The sequence below is a fragment of the Leuciscus leuciscus genome (genome assembly GCF_965113295.1).
Source record: "Leuciscus leuciscus genome assembly, chromosome: 24".
NCBI lineage: Eukaryota > Metazoa > Chordata > Actinopteri > Cypriniformes > Leuciscidae > Leuciscus > Leuciscus leuciscus.
This window is the reverse complement of record NC_138723.1, coordinates 4849517-4871524: the sequence shown is the minus strand read 5'-3', so window position 1 is coordinate 4871524 and position 22008 is coordinate 4849517. Positions and strand designations below refer to the sequence as shown.

Below are 22008 nucleotides of genomic sequence, written 5' to 3'. Positions count from 1 at the left end.
TCACTTTACCTGAAACAGTGATGATGTCACAGGAGCTTTGCCTTCATACGCACAGCTGGGATTATCCGCGTGCCTCGCTAAATAAACTTTCCCCAGAAAGTGGAATTGCTCAGATTGTTTTTTTTTATAGCTTGGCAAACTTTGACCCTGTTTATGCCTTATAATAACATGCATCTCAAACAATGAATGTCAAGCCACCTTTATTTATTTAGCGCATTATACAATACAGACTGTTTCAAAGCAGCTTAACCATGATAAACAGGAAAATAATGATTCAAACAGAGTTCAGTTCAGCTGTAAAACAGCTGTAAAAGACAATGGAGTCATTGTTCAGTTCAGTGTTGATTCAGGACATTGTAAAGATCATCAATTATGAAATTAGTTAATTTAATCTATAAAGCAGCTCTGGAGAAATCAGCTCAGTTCAGTTCTCATCCAACAGTCAGATCAATATAATACTGCTGAATATTAGCCAGAGGTGACAGAGGCAAGAACCCAAACTCCATCAGTGACAGAAATGGAGGAAAAAACTTTGGGAGAAACCAGGACCCGTTCTCCTCTGGCCAAACTAACCAACATGGTGTGGTTATGATTCAGGCTGTGTCACAAGTCAGGTTATGGATTGAATCATTGAGAATATTTCCTCCAGTTCCTCCTGTCCTGATCAGATTTGTTCTCTGATGTCTCTCTCTCTCAGTCTCTGTTGAACCCGCTGTATGAAGGCAGTCTTCCTCCGGTGTACGGCATCATGCTCCTGATGGCCGTCTGGGCCTTCTTCTCCTCTGGAGGATCCCTACACAACCTCAGCGCACTCTGCACACGTAAGACACACTACATCATGCTCTTGTGTGCCTCACTTGCTAGATTTGACTGGTTCTTGAGGGTTTATGGTGTCATTCTGAAGTGTGACCTCTATCCCAGTGTTCCTCAATCCTGGCTTCGAGAACCTGAGATCTGTTGTAGTTTGAGATTAGTTTGAGGAAACTCAGTTTTTTCTGGAATAAGAAGGTGGATTGTTTTTTTAGCGGTGTTCATCACAATGATAACTTGCGCTACATGGCTAACCTGCTCCAGAATAACTGGGTTCGAGATCACCAACCAGATCTAGACTCAAAGTGACGTATATCTGATGTAATAAATCCACTCCCCCTGTTTCTCTCGCTCTAAAATCTTTCACTATAAACCAGTGGCGGCTGGTGCTAAACAAATTTGGGGGGGCGCAACAAACTGAATTATTAATCCAGGACTGAATGTAGGCTAATTGTTAAATAACAATTTAACAGTGATAATAATGTAGCTATCATTAGCCTCAAGTTTAGCTAAAACTTCAGCCGGTAGGGTTGGGAAATAGCCAATTGCCAAATAAATCTGAATTTTTGGGCTAAATGGCGATGTATGGTATAATCTGAGTATTTAATTATTATTTTTCTATTTAATAAAAAAAACCTGTATTTAATTTTTTTACAAATATTTAATATCCTGATCAATATTGTCCTACAATGTTCATATTGAAGGTTATAAAAACAAACATAGTGTAACCTTGCTGTCTATCTGCACTCTATCCAAAAAAGGGGTCAAATCACATTACATTCTAACATTGCAACATTACAATCTAAAAACAAAATAATGCTTTTTAAAGAAGTAGTTAAATTTACTAAACTTAAAATAAAAAATAAAAACAAAGCTAATATCATAAAAATACACTTGTAGGTTTGAAATTCTCTAGCACATTTATGTTCACCAACAACAACAAATATTCAACAACAAATATTTTAGCTAAATATATTTATAATTTAGTGCTAATGTATATTTTAGTCCGAATAATTGCGCTCCTACTCCCGTCTGTTCGGCGCACATGCGCGCGGCGGCGCTCGTTCACGGAAGTTTAGCTTGCAGAAAGCTCGCCCACTGATGACAGCAAACTGGAAATATTGACTTTCTAACATTTACAGATGGAGAATATGTCCGTGAAATGTAAGTTATGCACTGAGGAAATTATTGGATGTCACTTCAGCTTATGGCTAAATATTATTAGAGGTATATTTGTTTCCACCAATCGCTGCACAAGTGAAGTTTACGTATGATGACGAAAGCACGTTAGTGCGAGCCCTCCCGGAACACATAGTGAAAGCAGTTTATAGCAGCGGCGGTTTCTTCATTAGGGCGATCGGGCATTGCAGTGCCTGCAGTTTGAAAAAAAATATCTTTGAATGTAAGTCTATGGGAACACACTGGGCAATTTTCGGCCATAGTGAAATCGCCCAAAAAGAGGCGGTACTCCACAGAACGTGACTTGGCGCTGATTGGACTATATCCAGAGGCAGAACAACAGTGAGTGACTGCTAGCGTAACTCTGTGGTTGAATGAGATTGTGATTGAAAAAGTCCCTTTCACACTTTGGTGGTGCGTCGCCCGATCGCCCTAATGAAGAAACCCCCGCTGCTATAAACTGCTTTCATTTGGAGACAGAATTGCCCGTCTTTTGCTGCTAAATATATTTATATTATATGGATTAGAAGAATTATGGATTTCATATAATTATTATATAAATTGACAATTAAAAGGATAGTTCACCCAAAATTTTTAATTACCCCATGATTTACTCTCCCTCAAGCCATCCTAGGTGTATATGACTTTCTTCTTTCAGACGAACACAATCGGAGTTATATTAATAAATATCCTGGCTCTTCCAAGCTTTTTAATGGCAGTGAATGGCCGTTTCTGTTTTTAAGTCCATCAAGGTGCATCCGTCCATGATACAAGTGCATCTATCCATGATAAAAGTGCATCTATCCATGATAAAAACATGATAAAAGTGCATCTATCCATGATAAAAACATGATAAAAGTGCATCTATCCATGATAAAAGTGCATCTATCCATGATAAAAGTGCATCTATCCATGATAAAAACATGATAAAAGTGCATCTATCCATGATAAAAACATGATAAAAGTGCATCTATCCATGATAAAAGTGCATCTATCCATGATAAAAGTGCATCTATCCATGATAAAAACATGATAAAAGTGCATCTATCCATGATAAAAGTGCATCTATCCATGATAAAAGTGCATCTATCATGATAAAAACATGATAAAAGTGCATCTATCCATGATAAAAACATGATAAAAGTGCATCTATCCATGATAAAAGTGCATCTATCCATGATAAAAACATGATAAAAGTGCATCTATCCATGATAAAAGTGCATCTATCCATGATAAAAACATGATAAAAGTGCATCTATCCATGATAAAAGTGCATCTATCCATGGTAAAAACATGATAAAAGTGCATCTATCCATGATAAAAGTGCATCTATCCATGATAAAAGTGCATCTATCCATGATAAAAGTGCATCTATCCATGATAAAAACATGATAAAAGTGCATCTATCCATGATAAAAGTGCATCTATCCATGATAAAAGTGCATCTATCCATGATAAAAACATGATAAAAGTGCATCTATCCATGATAAAAGTGCATCTATCCATGATAAAAGTGCATCTATCCATGATAAAAACTCGTGGTTCAGAATGTCAAACTCAAGCTCCTCCCACATTTCTCCTTAGAAATTCTCGTTTTAGACTTCTAGTTGGTGACTGGTGTTTTGCTCTAGCCTCTGCGCTTCCACGTTCGTCATGCGTCGGGTCAAGTGTTACTCTTTCACCGTCTGTCGGAAGCTAGTTATTTTACTTAAAGTTATAAATCTGGATATTTTTCTTACACAATCGCATCGCTTCACAAGGCCTTTATTACCCCCCGGAGCCGTGTCTTTTATGATGGATGGATGCACTTGTTTGGGCTTCAACTTCTCATCCTTCATTCACTCCCATTATAAAGCTTGAAAGAGCCAGGATATTTTTTTTATTTACACTACCGTTCAAAAGTTTGGGGTCAGCGAGATTTTTAATGTTTTTAAAAGAAGTCTCTTCTGCTCACCAAGGCTGCATTTATTTGATTAAAAATACAAAAAACAGTAATATTGTGAAATATGAACAGCTGTTTTCTATGTGAATGTAAAGTGTAATGTATTCCTGTGATCAAAGCTGAATTTTCAGCATCATTACTCCAGTCTTCAGTGTCACATGATCCTTCAGAAATCATTCTAATATGATGATTTGATGCTCAAGAAACATTTATGATTATTATCAATGTTGAAAATAGTTTTTTCAATTTTTATTTCATGATGCTATGATGAATAGAGAGTTCAAAAGAACAGCATTTATCTGAAATCTAAAGCTTTTGTAACATTAAACACTACCGTTCAAAAGTTTGGGGTCAGTAAGAATTTTTATTTTATTTTTGGGGGAAATAAATAAAATAAATCAATACTTTTATTCATCAAGGATGAGTTAAACTGATCAAAAGTTACAGTAAAGACATTAATAATGTTAGAAAATATTCTATTTTAAATAAATGCTGTTCTTTTGAACTTTCTATTCATCAAAGAATTTTGGAAAAAAATTGTACTCAACAGTTTTCAACATTGATAATAATAATGAATGTTTCTTGAGCATCAAATCATCATATTAGAATGATTTCTGAAGGATCATGTGACACTGAAGACTGGAGTAATGATGCTGAAAATTCAGCTTTTACTTGATCACAGGAATAAATTAGTTTAAAATATATTAAAATAGAAAACAGTCATTTTAAATTGTCATAATATTTCACAATATTACTTTTTTTTTTTTTTTTATCAAATAAATGCAGCCTTGGTGAGCAGAAGAGACTACTTTTAAAAACATTAAAAAATCTTACTGACCCCAAACTTTTGAACAGTAGTGTATCTCCGATTATATTAGTCCTAAAGAAGTCAGTCATATACACCTAGGATGAGTTGAGGGGGAGTAAATCATGGGATCTTTCAAGACACTCCTCAAAATACTTGCCACGGATGTGAAAACGCAGAAAATCTAACCCGAACTGAATTGTTTTATGACGGATGAAAGTTTCAGAGGCAGTGTGTAAACGTGATTCACACAATGTGAGGTCATATTTATTTTTTAGTGTGCGAGAGCAGAAGCAGCAGCAGATCCTCCCACTGATCAGCTCATGTCAGCTTTACAGAGATAACAGGAGAACACTGCAACAAAGTTTGTGTCTAGAAGAAAATAGCGTCACAGTCCAGCTTAAGAAAGTTCAGTGATGGTTCATTTCTGTAGTACATTTTTTATTAATTTAGTTATAAAACAGTGATGTCATCATCCAGCTCAGTTCAGTTCTCATATAATAGTGTCAATGCAGGAGATCAATAATATTGCTGAATATTAAATGTCCCCAACTAAGCAAGCCAATATAATCATGATCAGTGCTGTCACGCCATCCCAAGCCCTTGATACCGTCCCGTTTGTCTAACTGTGTGTGTGTGTGTGTGTGTGTGTGTGTGTGTGTGTGTGTGTGTGTGTGTGTGTGTGTGTGTGTGTGTGTGTGTGTGTGTGTGTGTGTGTGTGTGTGTGTGTGTGGTGTGTGTGTGTGTGTGTGTGTGTGTGTGTGTGCGTGTGCGCAGGCAGGAAAGCTGAAGGGGAATCTTCACAGTGAGATCAGGATGAGAGAAGGGCTCGGCTGAAGGGCAGGAGTGTGTGTGAAGAACACGTCAGCGGATCCAGACACACACCAGCATCTCAGACGGGACACGGACACTGTACATAGCTTGATCTTCATGCAAATCAATCAGACAGATCTTTAATATTATTTTGTTTTAAAAGCCACATTCTCTGGCTCTTCTTGTGAGTGTTTGTGGTTTTGAGTTTTCTTAATTGATGTCCTTTACATTTTGAATGAAGCCTTATTGTAGAGCCACTGTTAGGACGAGGACGTGTTCGAAACGGCTCCTCTCTCACTCATGTAATCATCATTATCATCATTAGTGGTAGTATTAGTCGAGATCATTTCCATTTATTGGCATTGAATATTTGTACTGTACATTCTGGAACACGGTCTTCGTGTTGGGACAAATGAATGCACAATGAGAACATTTAACTTGTACGCCGTTGTCGAACTGAAGGAAGGTCTCGGTGTGTAATTATGCAGTTTATGGACAGATCGATGCATATCAACAGTTTCAAAAGTCATTCCGGGTGAATTTAATGCAACCAATCCTAAACCAAATCCATTAGCACTTCCTCTCACAGTCCTGTTCCCCATGTGCAGACTATCTTATAGTAATTACAGTAGCACTTTACAACAAGGTTCATTAGTAAATGTATGAACTAACAATGAGCAAAACATTTGTTACTGTATTAGTTAATCTTTGTTAATGTTAGTTAATAAAATCCAGCTGTTCATTGTTTGTTCATCTGAGTTCACAGTGCATTAACTAATGTCAACAAATACAACCTTTGATTTTAATAATGTATTAGTAAATATTGAAACTAATATTAACTAAGATTAATAAAAACAATAATAGAAGTATTGTTCATGTTAACTAAGGTAGTTAACTAATGAACCTTATTATAAAGTGTTACCGTAGTTACAATAACTGGGTACTAACCCTGTCCCTAACCTTAACCCATATAGTTACCTTATACCTTCAACACGGACACCTTTACATAAAGCATAACCATCATTTTTCATCCATCAATGTTGAATTAAAGTCATTTGGATGGCATTTTATTTTACAGTGTCCTTGTTACACACATTGCATGCACTTACTATAGCAATGACAGTAAATTATGCATAACTACACACAACTAACCCTATAGTAAGTACATGTTAATTATAGTACTTACAGTAACAAGGACACGTTCAAATAAAGTGTTACCGCCATGTGTGTGTTACTCAATAACTAATCAGCTAAACCTCATTTTCAGGCTATCTCTGACGCTTGAATGCAAACTTCACACTCGTGGACGGGAAGCAATATCTGGATATTCCCGGTGTTTTCTGTTCATTAACTAAGCGCTTCAGAAGTGGACAGTGTTATCATCAGTGTTCTCTGAAGATCTCACACTCATCATCTCAGTGACTCACACACACACAGCTTTAATTCCTAACCCAGCACACTAACATCATCCCAGTATTAACTGACACACCAGCTGTTCTCCAGCACACACACACAGCGCTCAGTGTGTTTCTCTGATGCTTTAACCACCAACATTCACTGTGCTTCTGTGTGTTCATGTATTACATACACTCATCCTCTGTGTGTGTGTGTGTGTGTGTGTGTGTGTGTGTGTGTGTGTGTGTGTGTGTGTGTGTGTGTGTGTGTGTGTGTGTGTGTGTGTGTGTGTGTGTGTGTGTGTGTGTGTGTGTGTGAACGCACGCTGTTTCTGCTCTACGTTCCTCATCCAGTGTTCAGACCCGTGCAGATGGACATCTCTCTTCTGTATATTGAGACTCAATAACTCGGTGCTTTCCTGAATTTCAATTACAAAAGGACTTCTTGTAATTATGTAACATTTTAATGCTGCTTTATAATGTTTCTAAGAATATGATGTGCCAAACAGGGAATCAGATTGCGGTTCATTGATTGGTTGATTATAAAAAACACAAAAAGATTAAAAAAGACCCTGTTAATGAGTGCATGGAGTCACAGTTATTTGGGGGAAGTGGAATATGTGCTCGGGCAGATCTGGTGCATGTTTAACTGAATCAGAGCTAAACTGAATGCAGAAGCTGGTGTTCGGGTAACACTTCACATCGAGGTTCAATTCATTAACATCGGTGAATGCCTCCAGTATCATGAATGTACACGACATTAATCTAGTTTATTGTTAGTTTTTAAATATTTGATTCATTCATTGTTCATGTCCTTAAATGTTAAAAATGTACAGCATTGGCCAAAAGTGAAGTCTTAGGAAAAATACCCTTTATTCAAATATGAGAAATGTATGAAAGATTTTGTAAGTCAATAGTTTTATATGTGATTACGCAACGAAACATGACAAATTATTCCGACATAATTTTTGTCAGCAAAAACGAGAGAAACAACTAAATATTGATAACTGATTATGTTGTAATCAATGTATGGGTTTTTCTCTTTCTTTTTTTCTGTAAGCTTTTTGTTTTTCTATGCTTTTTTTTGTTTTGTTTTTTGCATTAAAAAAACCTGTAGTTGTAGTTTGGCTTTTTGACCTTAACCAAGTTTAGTGTTCTTCATATTTAAATTTGTGTATATATATATATATGAAGAGTTTAGATGCAAAAGCCTCTAAATGCCATCTGAAATTTTCTTCTAGAATGATCATTTTTATCAAGCTCATATATTTAAGTTCAGTAATTTCACTTAAATGACAATTAATAGGTAATCTTCATTGTCATTTAAGTGAAATAACTGAATTTAAATATACAAGTTTGATAAAAAATTATCATTCTAGAAGAAAATTTCAGATGGCACTTAGAGGCTTTTGCATCTGAACTCTTCATATATATATATATATATATATATATATATATATATATATATCCCTCACATTTTGATGGTTTAATCCAGCTTTTAGGATCATTAAGAGGAAATATCCCCGCCGGACATCACTTTTGGCAACTACTCTGTTTGTGTAGAAATTGGCATTAACCGAGATTAGTAAATGCAAAGCATTGCTGTTTCATGGTAGCGATTGCATAACTTAACTTAGTAAAGTGTTACTGATATTTCCTGCTTTGACAGGTTAGGCTCTGAGAGTCATGTGACCTCTGCCCTTCTGTCAATATATAAATGACCCTGTGACCTCCCCAGTGCTTTAGATTGCAGAATTCTTCAGTTTTCAACAGAGTTGTGTTGAAATACACACAAATAACTTTCTATACATTTAACATATATAATGTAACTCATGGACTTCATAGGAGAAACAGTAAGAGCTTTCAGATTTCAAAGTTTAATCATCTTAAGCTGATGCTCACAGGAATCGTCCCGGAAGACTGTGTGGAAACTGTCAGCATATAATGAGTGAATCACAGTTTGTGGTCCTCTAAGAAGGCAGGAGTCACTGTCTGTGAATGTAGGCTGGGAGTTTATCAAACTTAAAATACCACAATCGTGAGTGGATGAATGAAATATTACTTACTTGATATTAATTATGATCTGATTAATTTCCTAAATTCAAAACTTTTGGAGGAAAAAGCTAAATTATATAATAAAAAATAAAAAAACTCCAGTATTAGATACATTTACATTCTTAAAATGAAGGTTCTTTATTGGCATCTGTAGTTCCATAAAGAATCTTTATCATATTTCCATTCCATTAGTTCTTCTTTGGCATCACTGCGAAAACCCCTTGTGGAACCTTTATTTTAAGAGTGTGTGTTAAAAATATCCTGACACATAGAGTGACATAGTACAACATACCAGAACATACACACATAATTATAAGATTAATCACAGACAATCGCTTCTACTAATTTGCAAACCATATTTTGTTTGGGAAATTCATTCCAAAATCTCACTTCAAGACTCATTCCTCAACAAACAAACAAGACACAAGAGTTTCCGAATAAACGTGGCTCATGTTACAGTGACAGAGGTTTGATCTATGTCTTTGGCAGCTGGTTTATAAATGACATTTTGCTTGGAGTCTTTTTTAAACCTGTAGAGACACAGAGAGAGAGAAGCGTGTGAAGGCCAGAAAGCAGAGAGCAGTAAAACTTACAAACAAAAACTCTTAAATGAAGTGGTGATGAATAAGATGGGCATGAACATACTTTGAGTAGTGTTTCCGCTGTCGATATGTGTACATGGAGAAGACCAGCAGTGTGACGGCGAGGAGAACGCCAAACGTAATGGCCAGAATGTGCCCTGTCAACAAACATCAAATTGTCTCCAGTTGACTTGCAGTCAGGTTTGCATTACACACTACAGTAAATGATAGATTCTTACATTCGGCTCCACTAGTTTTCTCTACATCGTTGTCTTGTGTTTCTTCTTCTCTGGCTTCTGTGGAAAGCAACACTTAATCTACATACACTGATAAATGTGAATTATGCATCATATGTGTTATCAGCCAAATCCAGCACAATGTATGTTGTCTACAGTGACCTCACTAAGTGTGTGGTTTGGTGATTGGTGTGAAAATTAGTGTAATTTTCCAGAAAATTTGTTCTCGTCTGATAGTCAGTGTAGTTAAAAAGTTGCCCATATATATTTAGAACAATAATATCTTAGTAAAAACCTAAAGTAATTTTGACAAACTATATATAATTTGAAAGCTTACAATCTCTAGTTTTTATATTTGGTGGCTGTTTTTTAAAATAAATCACAGAGGAGCAGTAATTTATTAATTTGCGACAAGAATATTTCATATTCATTAGGCGTGTTTAGGCCTTTATTTTGAAATAGAAATAAACATAAAAAATCATGAAAGATTAGGGGGACAGCTAAAGGGTTAAATCAGTGTCATTACTGAATATTTTCTTGAAATAATATTAAACCAAGTGGCATTTAGATGTTTGTTGGGTTTAAAAATATACAACGCTATAGAGCCACTTAATATTAGGTGTTTTTTCAAAGCGTCTGCATGTAATCACATGTAATTACACTACTGAATGAACCCTAATCCTAAACCTACCCTACTCCAACCCAATAACAGCAAAAACCCAGTCGCCAAGAGTTTTGCAGAACAACGTGTATGTACACAATAATTACAATGCATCATATGCTTAATTTGATTATGTAGCTTTTTTTCTAATATAAAGATATTCAGCCTTTTTCATAAATAAGACTTCCAATACATCTAGGGGTCAGTTGCATTAACTTAAGTTAAGACTGTGTCTTAAGAACTAGTGACCCACTGGCGATTAATAAGGGCTAATCAGTCTTACTTTTTAATGTAACACAGGTCTAAAAGAGACCTAATGTAGATGGTACATACTTCCCGAAGTTCCCGTAGTGGATGCCGTGCGGAAAGATGTCAGCACTTTTCTCCCGTGCAGAAGTTGTGGCGCTCTGAAATTTTTGGACAGAAGCTTTTTGTGTTCAGTTTTCAACGAGTTCTCCAATGCTCCTAGCTAGCAGAAGAAAGAAGAACGCAGTGATTCGGATGAGTTGCCATATAAATGTCCTTTCATGTGTTTCTGACAAGGCTCAAGATGAGGCCGTGAGAATAGCCTGACCTGTCTTCTTGACACTCGGATGGAGTCATTGAACAGAGTCCAGCTGACCGTCTGAAAGCACGGAGGGGTCGTCAGGGACCCATCGTACCTATAAAATCCCTCCAGGCTGTTTGGCAGAAGATGGCGCACATTAAAACCAGGAATCTCAGTGTTTGACTCTGACAAAAAGACCATTAGATCAGGTTAGATGATAATACATCTCCACTTGGTTCAGAAACATCAGCAATGCTTTTCTTTGTTGACAGATATTAAGGCATCTTCACACAGTCGAGTTAAGGCTGCTCTGCGCCTGCTCAGAATTCAGTGTAAAGACACAATGCCACATAAAAGCCAAACTAAAATATAGCTGCAAGCAGCGATGACGGGCAATATGCATTTAAAGCGGGTAAATGTAAAAGAACTATGTCAAAATCAACTGAATCAACTTTATTATTTTATATAGAAATAAATGGTGTATAATTTATTATTTAGAAGAAATAAGACTCTTCCAGTTTCTCATTTTTGTCCATAATGTAATCCCTCGCCGTGGAACACCGTTTAAGATATCCAATACCCGTTCACAATTTAGCATCTTCAATATATTGGCATCATATTGAGAAAGATTGGTGTGAATCGTATGAAGCCCTTTGGAGCAGTAGTTAAAAAATTAGAGATGATTCCAGAATCCACATTATAAAATGTACAGAATATCTGACTTCCTGTTGGTCAGAGCTAATGACTGTAAATTAGAAAGTTGTCCGGCTTGATGAGAACAATATATGTACCCCCCCCCCCCACACACACACTTTTGTCAAAAGGTGGCCCTACTGAACCCCTCTAACTTTTGTTAGGCTTTGTCCATGTCTACAGGCTGACAACTCTGATGTGTGTCGAGTTTCATGCAATTTGAAGCACGCAAAGAGTCTCAAACACACACACACACACACACACACACACACACACACACACACACACACACACACACACACACACACACACACAAAAGTTTGGCACATTGCCATGACAACAGTATTCAAGATATCAAGAATCCTTTCACAGTTGTACATCTGCTGTGTCTTGACATTATTCTCACAGTTTAAAAAATAAGAGTGTGATTTCAAAGCATTTTGAAAGTGGCACACTTCCTGCTGCCAGTTGGTGGCGCTATAACTTTGACTCAAAATAGTCAATATAAAAGGGTACGCTGCAGAGCCAATGTGTGTGTAAAGTTTCAAGTGTTGTTTTGAGCATGTTAAGGACTCCAAAAGTGCTCGAAAGCTCGAAAAGAATGTTTTCGCCCTTTAAGGCTTGGGCCCTAATGATGCCTGCTCTGAATACAGCTGTCATTTAAGTGTGATTTGTGCCACTTCTGAGCAGCATTAAACAGTCCCCCTAAAAGCATTTCTGTGCCACCTTTTCAGTATAAATGTGGCATTAGTTCCAGTTTCTTACCCTCCATGCTGATGTCTGTTAAAGCAGACAGGATCTTTTCATAGTTGTCATTTTCATGCAGGCCAATCTGTCGAGAATATTAAATATTAACAAACGCATTGCAAAGACGTTATTGGTATTAATCAAACCACATTCTGCTGCTTAGAAAACTTTACTGTAGCCAGAAAGGTTTTAGTCAAAAGACTTACACCTATGAATCCTCCCAACACTGCCAATCCATCAGCTTTACTGGCAGCCTCCATCAGATTTGCATATTTGGAGTTATAATGAACCACGTGGATCTGGGGAAATGGGGAAATTGTCGTAACGTAGTATTATGCAATATGTTACACATTATTTGCAATGTTTGTAATCACTCATGATTAAGAAAGAAAGAATCTGCAGACTTTTTCTGTGTTGATTTTTAGGGAGAAATTGACTCAAAATTTCAAACTCGATGCAAGCAAAAGAATGCATCTGCTAGATGTGTGAACTGTAACAGTAAGTATGGTGGTGTGAAAAACTATAGAAAGTATGGAATTCAGTTTTAATTTAGTACATGCATTTAATTTGTCAATCAAATTTACTTGATCAAAATTAGTTTTACACCAATCTGCATCAACTTCTTTTCCTAACTTTTATTTCAAAAATTAAATGTAAAATATTTTATTATAAAACAGCAAACAAGTTGTAAAAGATGTTGAATAAATACATAGGCTATATTTAAACACATTATATTAATTCATTTGCATGTTTTTGTATGATCTACAGTACTGTGCAAAAGTCTTAGGCATGTTAACCCCCCGAAGAATGCTTTCAAAAATAAAAATCACAAATTGAATTTATCTATGATTTAACTTCTATTAACTAATTCAAATCAAAATATGGTGTAACGACCCTTTGCGTTTAAAACGGCTTTTGTCCAGGTACACTTGCGCATAGTTTTTCAGGAAGCTTTGCAGGAAGGTTTCTTCAAGCGTCTCGGAGACGTTCCCGCAGTTCTTCTGGATTTAGTCTGTCTCAGTTTCTTCTGTTTCTTCATGTAATCACAGACGGACTCGATGATGGTGAGATCAGATCATACCGGCTGTTGTCAGACTCTTTGTGCATACACAAATCTCACTGGATTATTACAATTAATGGCAAAAAGAATGTTTGGAAATGTAAACTGATATTTCCTACTGACACACTACAGCAAAAGATAGAAATAACTGACTTAAAACCATTTTTTGGTTTGGGGAGGGGGGATATTAACATGCCTAAGACTTTTGCACAGTACTGTACATACAGCCCATTGACGGCTGGTGTATAGGGCTGGAGCTTCATGCTTACATTTATGAAGAAAAAAACAAATCTTCGTATGGATCACATCATATGAATGCATGTGATATCGTCACCTCGTTCAATAGTTATGGTTTCTCATGAGATCAGTTCGGGAATTCCATACGGAAAACAATTAATGCCATGATATTTGCTCTTATTGCCTGTTGCTTTACATTAGCCACTTTAACACATTAACATTCACCTTAAAATTGCTGGATTGCCTTTTCTGTTAAACGTAGGCCTACTATCCGCTCTTCACACAAACAGCAGCTTTCTGTTGTTTTAGTGAAAGCATTCACACAGTTTAGAAAAGGCTGCATGTGTGAAAGCGGCTATAGTTTTACAGAGACCATTAAACACCTCCATCTCTGCTCACCTCAGCAGGGAAATGTACGTTATCCACGGTGTGCTCTGAACCCGGGACCTCTGTGGTTCCCCAGTGGAAGTGAAGCTGGGCTGCGATGTACACCTGATCAAATCCCTTCATGATGCGCATGCTGCTCGGCAGACTCAGCTGCACTGGCAGAGGGACAGGACAACACACATTCAACATTCACACAGTCAACATACGCCAGCGAAAGGGTGGACTTTTCACACCAACAGCAATACAAAGAAGTGAAACAAATCAGAGGAATAGTGTGGTTTCAACCGAGGGCAAAAGTGTCACACTTTATATCATTATTTACTTTCCTTTTTGAACACAAAATTTTATTAAAATGACATTTTTTTATAAAAAAAAAAAAAGAATTATAAAAGCTTTGAAAAAGGATGCAAAAGTATCATAAAATAATTCCAAGCAACATGAATTATCCCCGTTTGACAGCCTTTTATTTGGTCAAATTTAATCTTTCAAAATCAGCAGCAAAACAACTGGTAAATAAAGTAAAATTAAGTCTATTAACTGTATTTGTATTTGTAAGTATTATTTAAAGCTACTCTTTTAAACTTTAAACGTTTTGCCCTCTAGCGGTAAAAATATTAGTGACCTTCTTTATGAGTGAATTTTAAGACTAAATTATTCACTCAACAAATCTGATCAACACTGATTCAGGAACGAAACATGTGACAGTCATTGAAACGTTCACTCAACTGTTTTTTCAAAGGAAACGAAACGCTGCTATTGTGTGTTGCTCGGAGATGGGACAATTGCTTTGACTTAAAAAACACAAAAATACACAAAGTAATTTGCAATATCGTGTTTAAAATTTACATTACTTAATATAAACGTATTGTTGAGCAGAAACATACTTATAACACACTGTTTCATCATCTTAATGTTTGTTCCACAAGAGATATTTAAGAAAAAATGGTAACACTTTATAATAACTGCACGCTATTAATCATTAGTTAAGCATTAGTAAACAGTTAATTCGTCATTTATAAAGCATTAATAGACAAAATTATATAGATAAGCAGTTTATAAATACAATTATAAATGCTTTGTTCTTGATTTTAAAGCATATCTATAATGTGTTTAATAATTGTATTTTCATACTTTTTAAAGATGATCTATTTATCATTTCTAAATGAAGTATTGCATTATTTACAAACCGGTTATTTAGGAGTTGTCAGTGATTCATAAGATCACTTAGAAAGTGTGAGTAAATGATTAATAAACTGTTTAAATACATATTATTATTCAGACATTATAGTAACAGTTACTTAGTGTGTTAATAAATGCTTTATTAACATGTATTTCTACTGTAATTCAGGGTTAATTCAGGGAGTTATAAAGCATTTAGTAGTGGTCAGTTCACTATGTGTGTGAGCTCATCTAAAGTGAGGACTAGTTATGCCTTATAAAGCGTTTATAAAGGAGATTTAAAGACTGTTAAATATCTCTATGTTCTGTATCACTGTGTGTGTTTGTTTCCTTTTTCTGTTTAGAAGATACTGAGTCTTTAAATCTCCTTTATAAACGCTTTACGAGGCATAACTAGTCCTCACTTTAGATCAGCTCACACACATAGTGAACTGACCACTACTAAATGCTTTATAACTCCCTGAATCTACTACATTTACTTACACTTTCTAAGTGATCTTATTAATCAATGACAATACCTAGCTTATAAATAATGGTAAATAATGTAACTGGTTTGTAAATAATGCTATACTTCATTTAGAAATGATAAATTGATCATTAATAAAGAATGAAAATACAATTATTAAACACATTATAGATATGCTTATAAATCAAGAATAAAGCATTTATAGCTGTATTTATAAACTGCTTATTAATGTCTATTAATGCTTTATAAATGATGAATTAACTGTTTAGTAATGCTTAACTAATGATTAATAGCATGCCGTTATTATAAAGTGTTACCAAAAAAATGAAACCTGTGCCAACTAACAATAGTCTCGCCTTACGATCGGCCAAAAAATGATTTTTTTATTTCATTGATATATTGACAGCTGAACTAAACGTCTGTTTCTGATTCCAGAGACGTTTTGTTCTGGTGTGAGTATAGCTCCACATGTGACACTTGTCCGTGCTGAAACTCTTGCGTCTGGAGTGACGGGGCCTTGACTTACATGTGTGTCCATTGTTGATGAGTGTGAGAGCGGAGGAGCCGCTGAGATCGTAACCCTCCAGTGTAATGGCAGGGAGTCTGGGGTCGTAGAGAACCTTCCGAGTGTCTATGTTGACTGGAGACTGAGACTTTCCACTGCAGTGCTCAAACGCAGATGGCCATCCGTCCTGATCTGAGGCGATGAACATCATTAATAACAGCCTGAACAACATCACTTCATTTCAAAGTTCAGAGCCTGATGACAAATAGCAGTATTCTTCAAATGCATTGGACTAAATACAAAAAAGCACAATAGATAAAGCTTCTTCAGGACACAGTTGAATTTCTTTGCAAAGACGAGCATTTATGGTTAAAAAGTATCTAAATGTTGGTTTTTGTTTAGAAAATGTCGGCTGGTTTGTCTAGATAAGACTCTTATTCCTCGGCTGGATCGTGTCGAGACTTTGAAGCTGCACTGAAACTCACATCTGGACCTTCGACCCGTTGGACTCCATTGAAGTCACTATATGGAGAAAAACCCTGGAATGTTTTCCTCAAAAACCTTAATTTCTTTTCAACTGAAGAAAGACAGACATGAACATCTTGGATGACGTGGGGGCGAGTAAATCGTCAGGAAATTTTAATTCTGAAGTGAACTACTCCTTTTAGGTTCATGTGGTTCATTCATTAGTACAAAACACTGACTATGGGATATTGCTCTTTGGTTCGCTGTATGAGCGGGACAGGGTGACAGGGCCATGAAGAGCTCTATAAGAAACAAGCACTTCATACATTTCATTCACAAGTGAATAAAGTGGCACAAGCTACCAGACTAAACCCTGTTATGTTCAACAAATAGGTCTACAAACATTAAACCAACTGAATAACTGATGAATAACTGAAAGTGACAAGGGACGAAGAAACATGAATAAAGCAGCAAACAGTAAAGTATTGGCATAAGAGCTTGAGTAGCTACTGCAAGCTTAGCCTGAACACCTTGCTTACCTTGATTCCATGTTGACCTGGTTTTATTGTAATTACATTTTTCATTTGTTATGAAATGACTTGTACAAAAAATCTAGTCTTTCATATAATGAAATAAGTGCTAAAAATTTGTATTTAACCAGATAATATACATTACGATTCCCTTCACTCACTTTAGGCTATCATATATTACAGTGTCACTAGGTCATGACTCACTAGTAAGACTGTCTGCTAGTAAGTTTGAAATTCAGCTATATGCAAAACCATAAGGAAACCTCTTAAAAGTTATTTAAAGGAAAAGGAAAGGAAAAAAGTTATCGTGGGCAGTAATAGTATATATATATATATTTACCATGGTAACCCCACTTGTGCTGATGAGAAGAACCTGTGAAGAATGGAAAGAGATCATGTCAGGAAAGAAAGACTTTCTTGAAAAGCTTGACTGTTCAAACTGTGTGTGTGTGTGTGTGTGTGTGTGTGTGTGTGTGTGTGTGTGTGTGTGTGTGTGTGTGTGTGTGTGTGTGTGTGTGTGTGTGTGTGTGTGTGTGTGTGTGTGTGTGTGTGTGTGTGTGTGTGTGTGTGTGTGTGTGTGTGTGTGTGTGTGTGTGTGTGTGTGTGTGTGTGTGTAATCATTTTTGTCATATTTGCTGGTATAGCTAGTAATTTTTGCACATATTTTTCATCACTGGAAATAACTCATAGTAGCACTACTAGCACTATCAGTAAGAATAATAACCTACAACACTAGAGCGGAGTGTAGGTGGAAAACACGTACGTAAATTCATTCATTAAATTCTAAATACTAAATATTAAATATGCTTCCTTGTAGACTCTTTAAACAGAGCCAAAGCATATCAGATATGTGAAATGTATAGTCTATACATGCTCAATTTGAACTTCCTTGATCAGGGTTGCAGAATTATATTGCTTTTAAGTGATAGCGTTGACTGTAGGTACAGTAGGATTCGTTTTAATTAGCTGTCGTCAAAATATCAATTAATATGTTTAACCCTGTAAAGCCTGACAAAAAGTCAGACAAATCAAAGTTTTTGAAATTGACCTTTTTAATGAATCTTTAGACTAAATATTTTATAAAAACCTCTTTTAAAAATTGCATACGTGTTTTTTGTTGAAACTCATAGTTTATACATCTACACATTTTATGATATAGTGAGAATATGGAGCTCATAATCAAAAAAATATATAATTCAGAGGAAACAAATATGCAGTTTGCTGTAGATGCTGATATATTTACATGACCAAAGACGTAAGGACATTCTGATGCTTGTAATGTACATCAATAATATCGTTATAACAGTATAGCAGATACTCAATGCATAAATATCAGTCATCAGACTCGTCACTCTATATCTGCCAATGTCTAAGATGATATTTCAATGCTTAGTTTAATAATCAAAGCTCTGTAGTTTATAATGCAATGCAATACAATGATGATTGAGAGATGAACAAATAAACCTTCCTCAAAAGCCTGATGATCATATTTGTTGCTCATGATTTTTCTATAAAATGTTTCCTGGATAATCAAGTAAACCTGAGTTGCTTCAGTCCAGAAAGTGTTCATATTAAAAAATCATAAAAAATATTTTAATAACCGTTAATAAGGCTCTATCCTAATAACTCTGGTCACTGCAAATACATGAAGAAGAGCTTAGCTACTTTTACACCTAATGACTTACTATGAGAAACAGTAATAATATCAGCTATTACTGTAATATACTAACGCACTACTAGACATTAGTAGTCCTTGGACAATGATCTGAGTCCTTCCAGAGCAATCCAGGCCTGTGAGAACAGGTTTTAGTCATTCTGAGCAGGACTGAGAAAGACAGTATCTTTTCCTTATTCACACACATCAGCACACTCACACAATCCCTCCTTCATTCAGCGCAGTCAATGTGAGCATTATGTGCTGCAGGACAGACGCCTGATGCTAAGATGACCGCCGAACCTGATATGCATTAAACAAATTCAACGCTCAGGCCACAGCAAGAAAAGGACTGAAGAATCAGATGCTCGTTCTGCAAACACAGAGATGTGGAAACACTCATGGCCAGTGTGTGAGTCAGTATGAAAGATTGCTCATCAGCTCATCATAGAGTTTAAGTCAGAATGATGACTTTATGTGCAGTGTGCTTTGTGGTCAAACTCCTGTGAGCTTTACGTAAAGGCAGATGTGTGCATTAAACGTGATGCTGATATCCAGAACAACATCACTCTCGCATCGCATTCAATATCTTAACTGCCCATGTTTGCCATTTAGTCATTCATTTTGAAACTGACACATTAAAGTCACCATGAAACCAAAATTGACAAATCATATAAATGATTTATCAGTGCACATAATTATTGATTTAAATTCAATAAAACTTCCTCTCTTCTCTTCTCTGATGACGAGGGCGGAGCAATAACCTGTCACTCACATGAGATCCACCAATAGCAAACCACAACCATCCAATCATCCAATCAATTCCCCACAGACTAAATCAAGCCCCGCCCACATTTGATCTTGTTCCAGAAGCGTTTCACTCGGATATACGACACAATAGAGAAGAAAAGACTATTGCAGCTTCCATTTAATGCTGACTTTTAGCAGATTTGATGCAATTCAGGCACAAACTTTATCTCTATGGAGCTTTATATGTTTCAGCAGTGCTTTCACAACTGTAGCACAGGAAATCTGAGTTTGTAATTGTGATTTTTTTATTTAAGTTTTATTTGGCATCTTCATTTGTTTGTTTTTCCCCACTTCCTATATACAGCAGTTTCTGTATTCTGAATTTATGCGTTATTTGTACAGATGGCTTAGTTCCTGACTCCCTCCTGGACCACTGACGCAGATTTAATACGGTGGAGATTTCATTCATGTGACCAGACATTCCTTCTCACACTCATACACACACTTGCCCTTACAGGGATTATCCAGCAGGTAGACACTTTTCAACCGGATCAAACACAAAAATATCCCACTTATTTTGGATTGTTCTAGTCTGTCAGGTTTGTGTCAGAATGTGTGTATGGGAAGCGATGAGTTGGAGACGCTGGTACTCTCAGAGCGGCACGTAGACCAAACGCTCTCCAACCACAAGAAACCACAAACCATCCAGGAATATGTGATGAATGTCTCACACTGGCACTCACTAAACTCATAGCGAGAAAGGTTAGCTTTAAGAGTTTCATGCAGGATTTATGTCTTTCTGTCTTCATTCATTACTGCTAACTGCATCTTTGATTTTATGGAGGAATTTTAATATTTGCAGAGTTCTGACTTACTGTATCAGTGTGATCATGAAGGACTTTCCTGTTTGCTGAATTATCACTTTTCATTTTTCCATTCACTCATTATCAATGACATCTTGCTTCATGAGCTATTTCACAATAAGCTAACAATAATCAAACATTAACTGGCAACAAACCATAGTAAATACACACCCTTCCCTTGATAATCGGCAGGCTAACAGAGCAATAAAGATCTCCAGGAACAATTGACATCAAATCTGCTAAAGATAATATTGGTTATATGTTCATGCTTGTTTGAGGTGATAATTACTCATGTAGGTGACATTTTATATCATATCCCAGAATGCACCTGTTGTGTTAAAATCAGAGAGATGGATGAAAGCCAGTAACCACCCAGAGTCAACAGTCATGATGAAGTCAGCAGGAGAAAACATTATCTCACTTCCATAATTTGCAGTTTTTGCTAATTTAGCATAAATAGTTTTTCTCAGTAATAATTGCTACTTCTGTGGCTTTGTGTGCATCATTTTTCTGCAATCAACTTGACTATGACTATTTGACTACACTTTAAACTAATTAAATATTAAAAGGTCAAGCTTTTTTCATTGACATGCATGTTTTAGCTCTTCTAGAGTTTTTTATTCACTTCACTGACTTTTAAATAAAGACCGCAGAACTTTGCTAAAAAGCAGGAGAAAACCAGGAAAATGAACAAACTTAAATACAGATCAGCAGAATTTAGGTCGGATTATTCACTACACACAGTGACACTGATGGATGCATAACTGATACGCTCACATGCAGATATACTCACCTTTACTGTGTTCCCCATCATCCCTCTCGCTGCTCCCGTCTTCCTCAGAGGAGGATGAAGATGCAGTGACGGGCACCTGAAGATGAAGATGAAGGATGAGGAGCATAAGCAGCAGCATGTTAACCTCACAGGTCCGGTCTCACTCACACACAGAACCGGTCTCAGCCTGTGCTGGAGGGACTCACAGGAGCCTGGGACTGGGGCCGGGCTTCACACAATAAACCAATCACAGCGCTCAAGCTGTTCAAGGTGCCTGGACATCTCTCTCTCTCTCTCTCTCTCTCTCTCTCTCTCTCTCTCTCTCTCTCTCTCTCTCTCTCTGTCTCTCTCTCTATCTCTCTCTCCCTCTCTCTCCCTCTCTCTCTCTCTCTCTCTCTCTATCTCTCTCTCTCTCTCTCTCTCTCTCTCTCTCTCAGAGTTAGAGTGTAACCAAATCTCTCTCTCTCTCATAAACCTCATCTCTCCCTCCTTCCTTGATCAAAGTTCAGTGTGAATGAGCTACAAACTGAGTAGCTAATTCTTTTAAAGGCTCTTTTTCAGATTTAATTTGCTCTAAAATGTTGTCCTAAATTTGCAGTCTCAAGTATTTAAAACAAACTTGGAAAATTCTTCTTTTGATTGTGGACACTTTTTTTTTTATCTGAAAATATTACTGG

At 36.4% G+C, this 22008-nt stretch overlaps 2 protein-coding genes across 3 annotated transcripts in view; one reads left to right on the top strand and one right to left on the bottom strand.

Moving 5' to 3' along the window:
• The window catches only part of LOC309488610 (gamma-secretase subunit Aph-1b), an 11902-nt gene extending 3837 nt beyond the window's left edge, over nt 1–8065 (top strand). The window contains exons 6-7 of the mRNA XM_082156875.1: nt 698–821; nt 5514–8065. Of these exons, the coding sequence (XP_082013001.1) occupies nt 698–821; nt 5514–5545 (156 nt within the window). The 3' untranslated portion in view covers nt 5546–8065. The remainder of the gene's footprint in view (nt 1–697; nt 822–5513) is intronic.
• A 347-nt stretch (nt 8066–8412) lies between these two features.
• Nucleotides 8413–21584, bottom strand: ca9 (carbonic anhydrase IX). 2 transcript variants are annotated; one of them, XM_082156863.1, is made up of 11 exons: nt 21353–21567; nt 17633–17665; nt 16319–16489; nt 14160–14302; nt 12670–12762; nt 12482–12548; nt 11051–11208; nt 10810–10945; nt 9819–9875; nt 9644–9737; nt 8413–9528 (listed from the first exon to the last, which is right to left on the bottom strand). In XM_082156863.1, the coding sequence occupies exons 1-11, from the start codon at nt 21468–21470 to the stop codon at nt 9447–9449; spliced, it is 1152 nt and encodes a 383-aa protein (XP_082012989.1). In that variant the 5' UTR covers nt 21471–21567; the 3' UTR covers nt 8413–9446. The 2 variants fall into 2 exon arrangements, with proteins under 2 accessions (XP_082012989.1, XP_082012990.1); XM_082156864.1 differs by lacking the exon at nt 9819–9875 and having other exon boundaries at nt 21353–21584.
• Between the last annotated feature and the right edge of the window lie 424 nt (nt 21585–22008).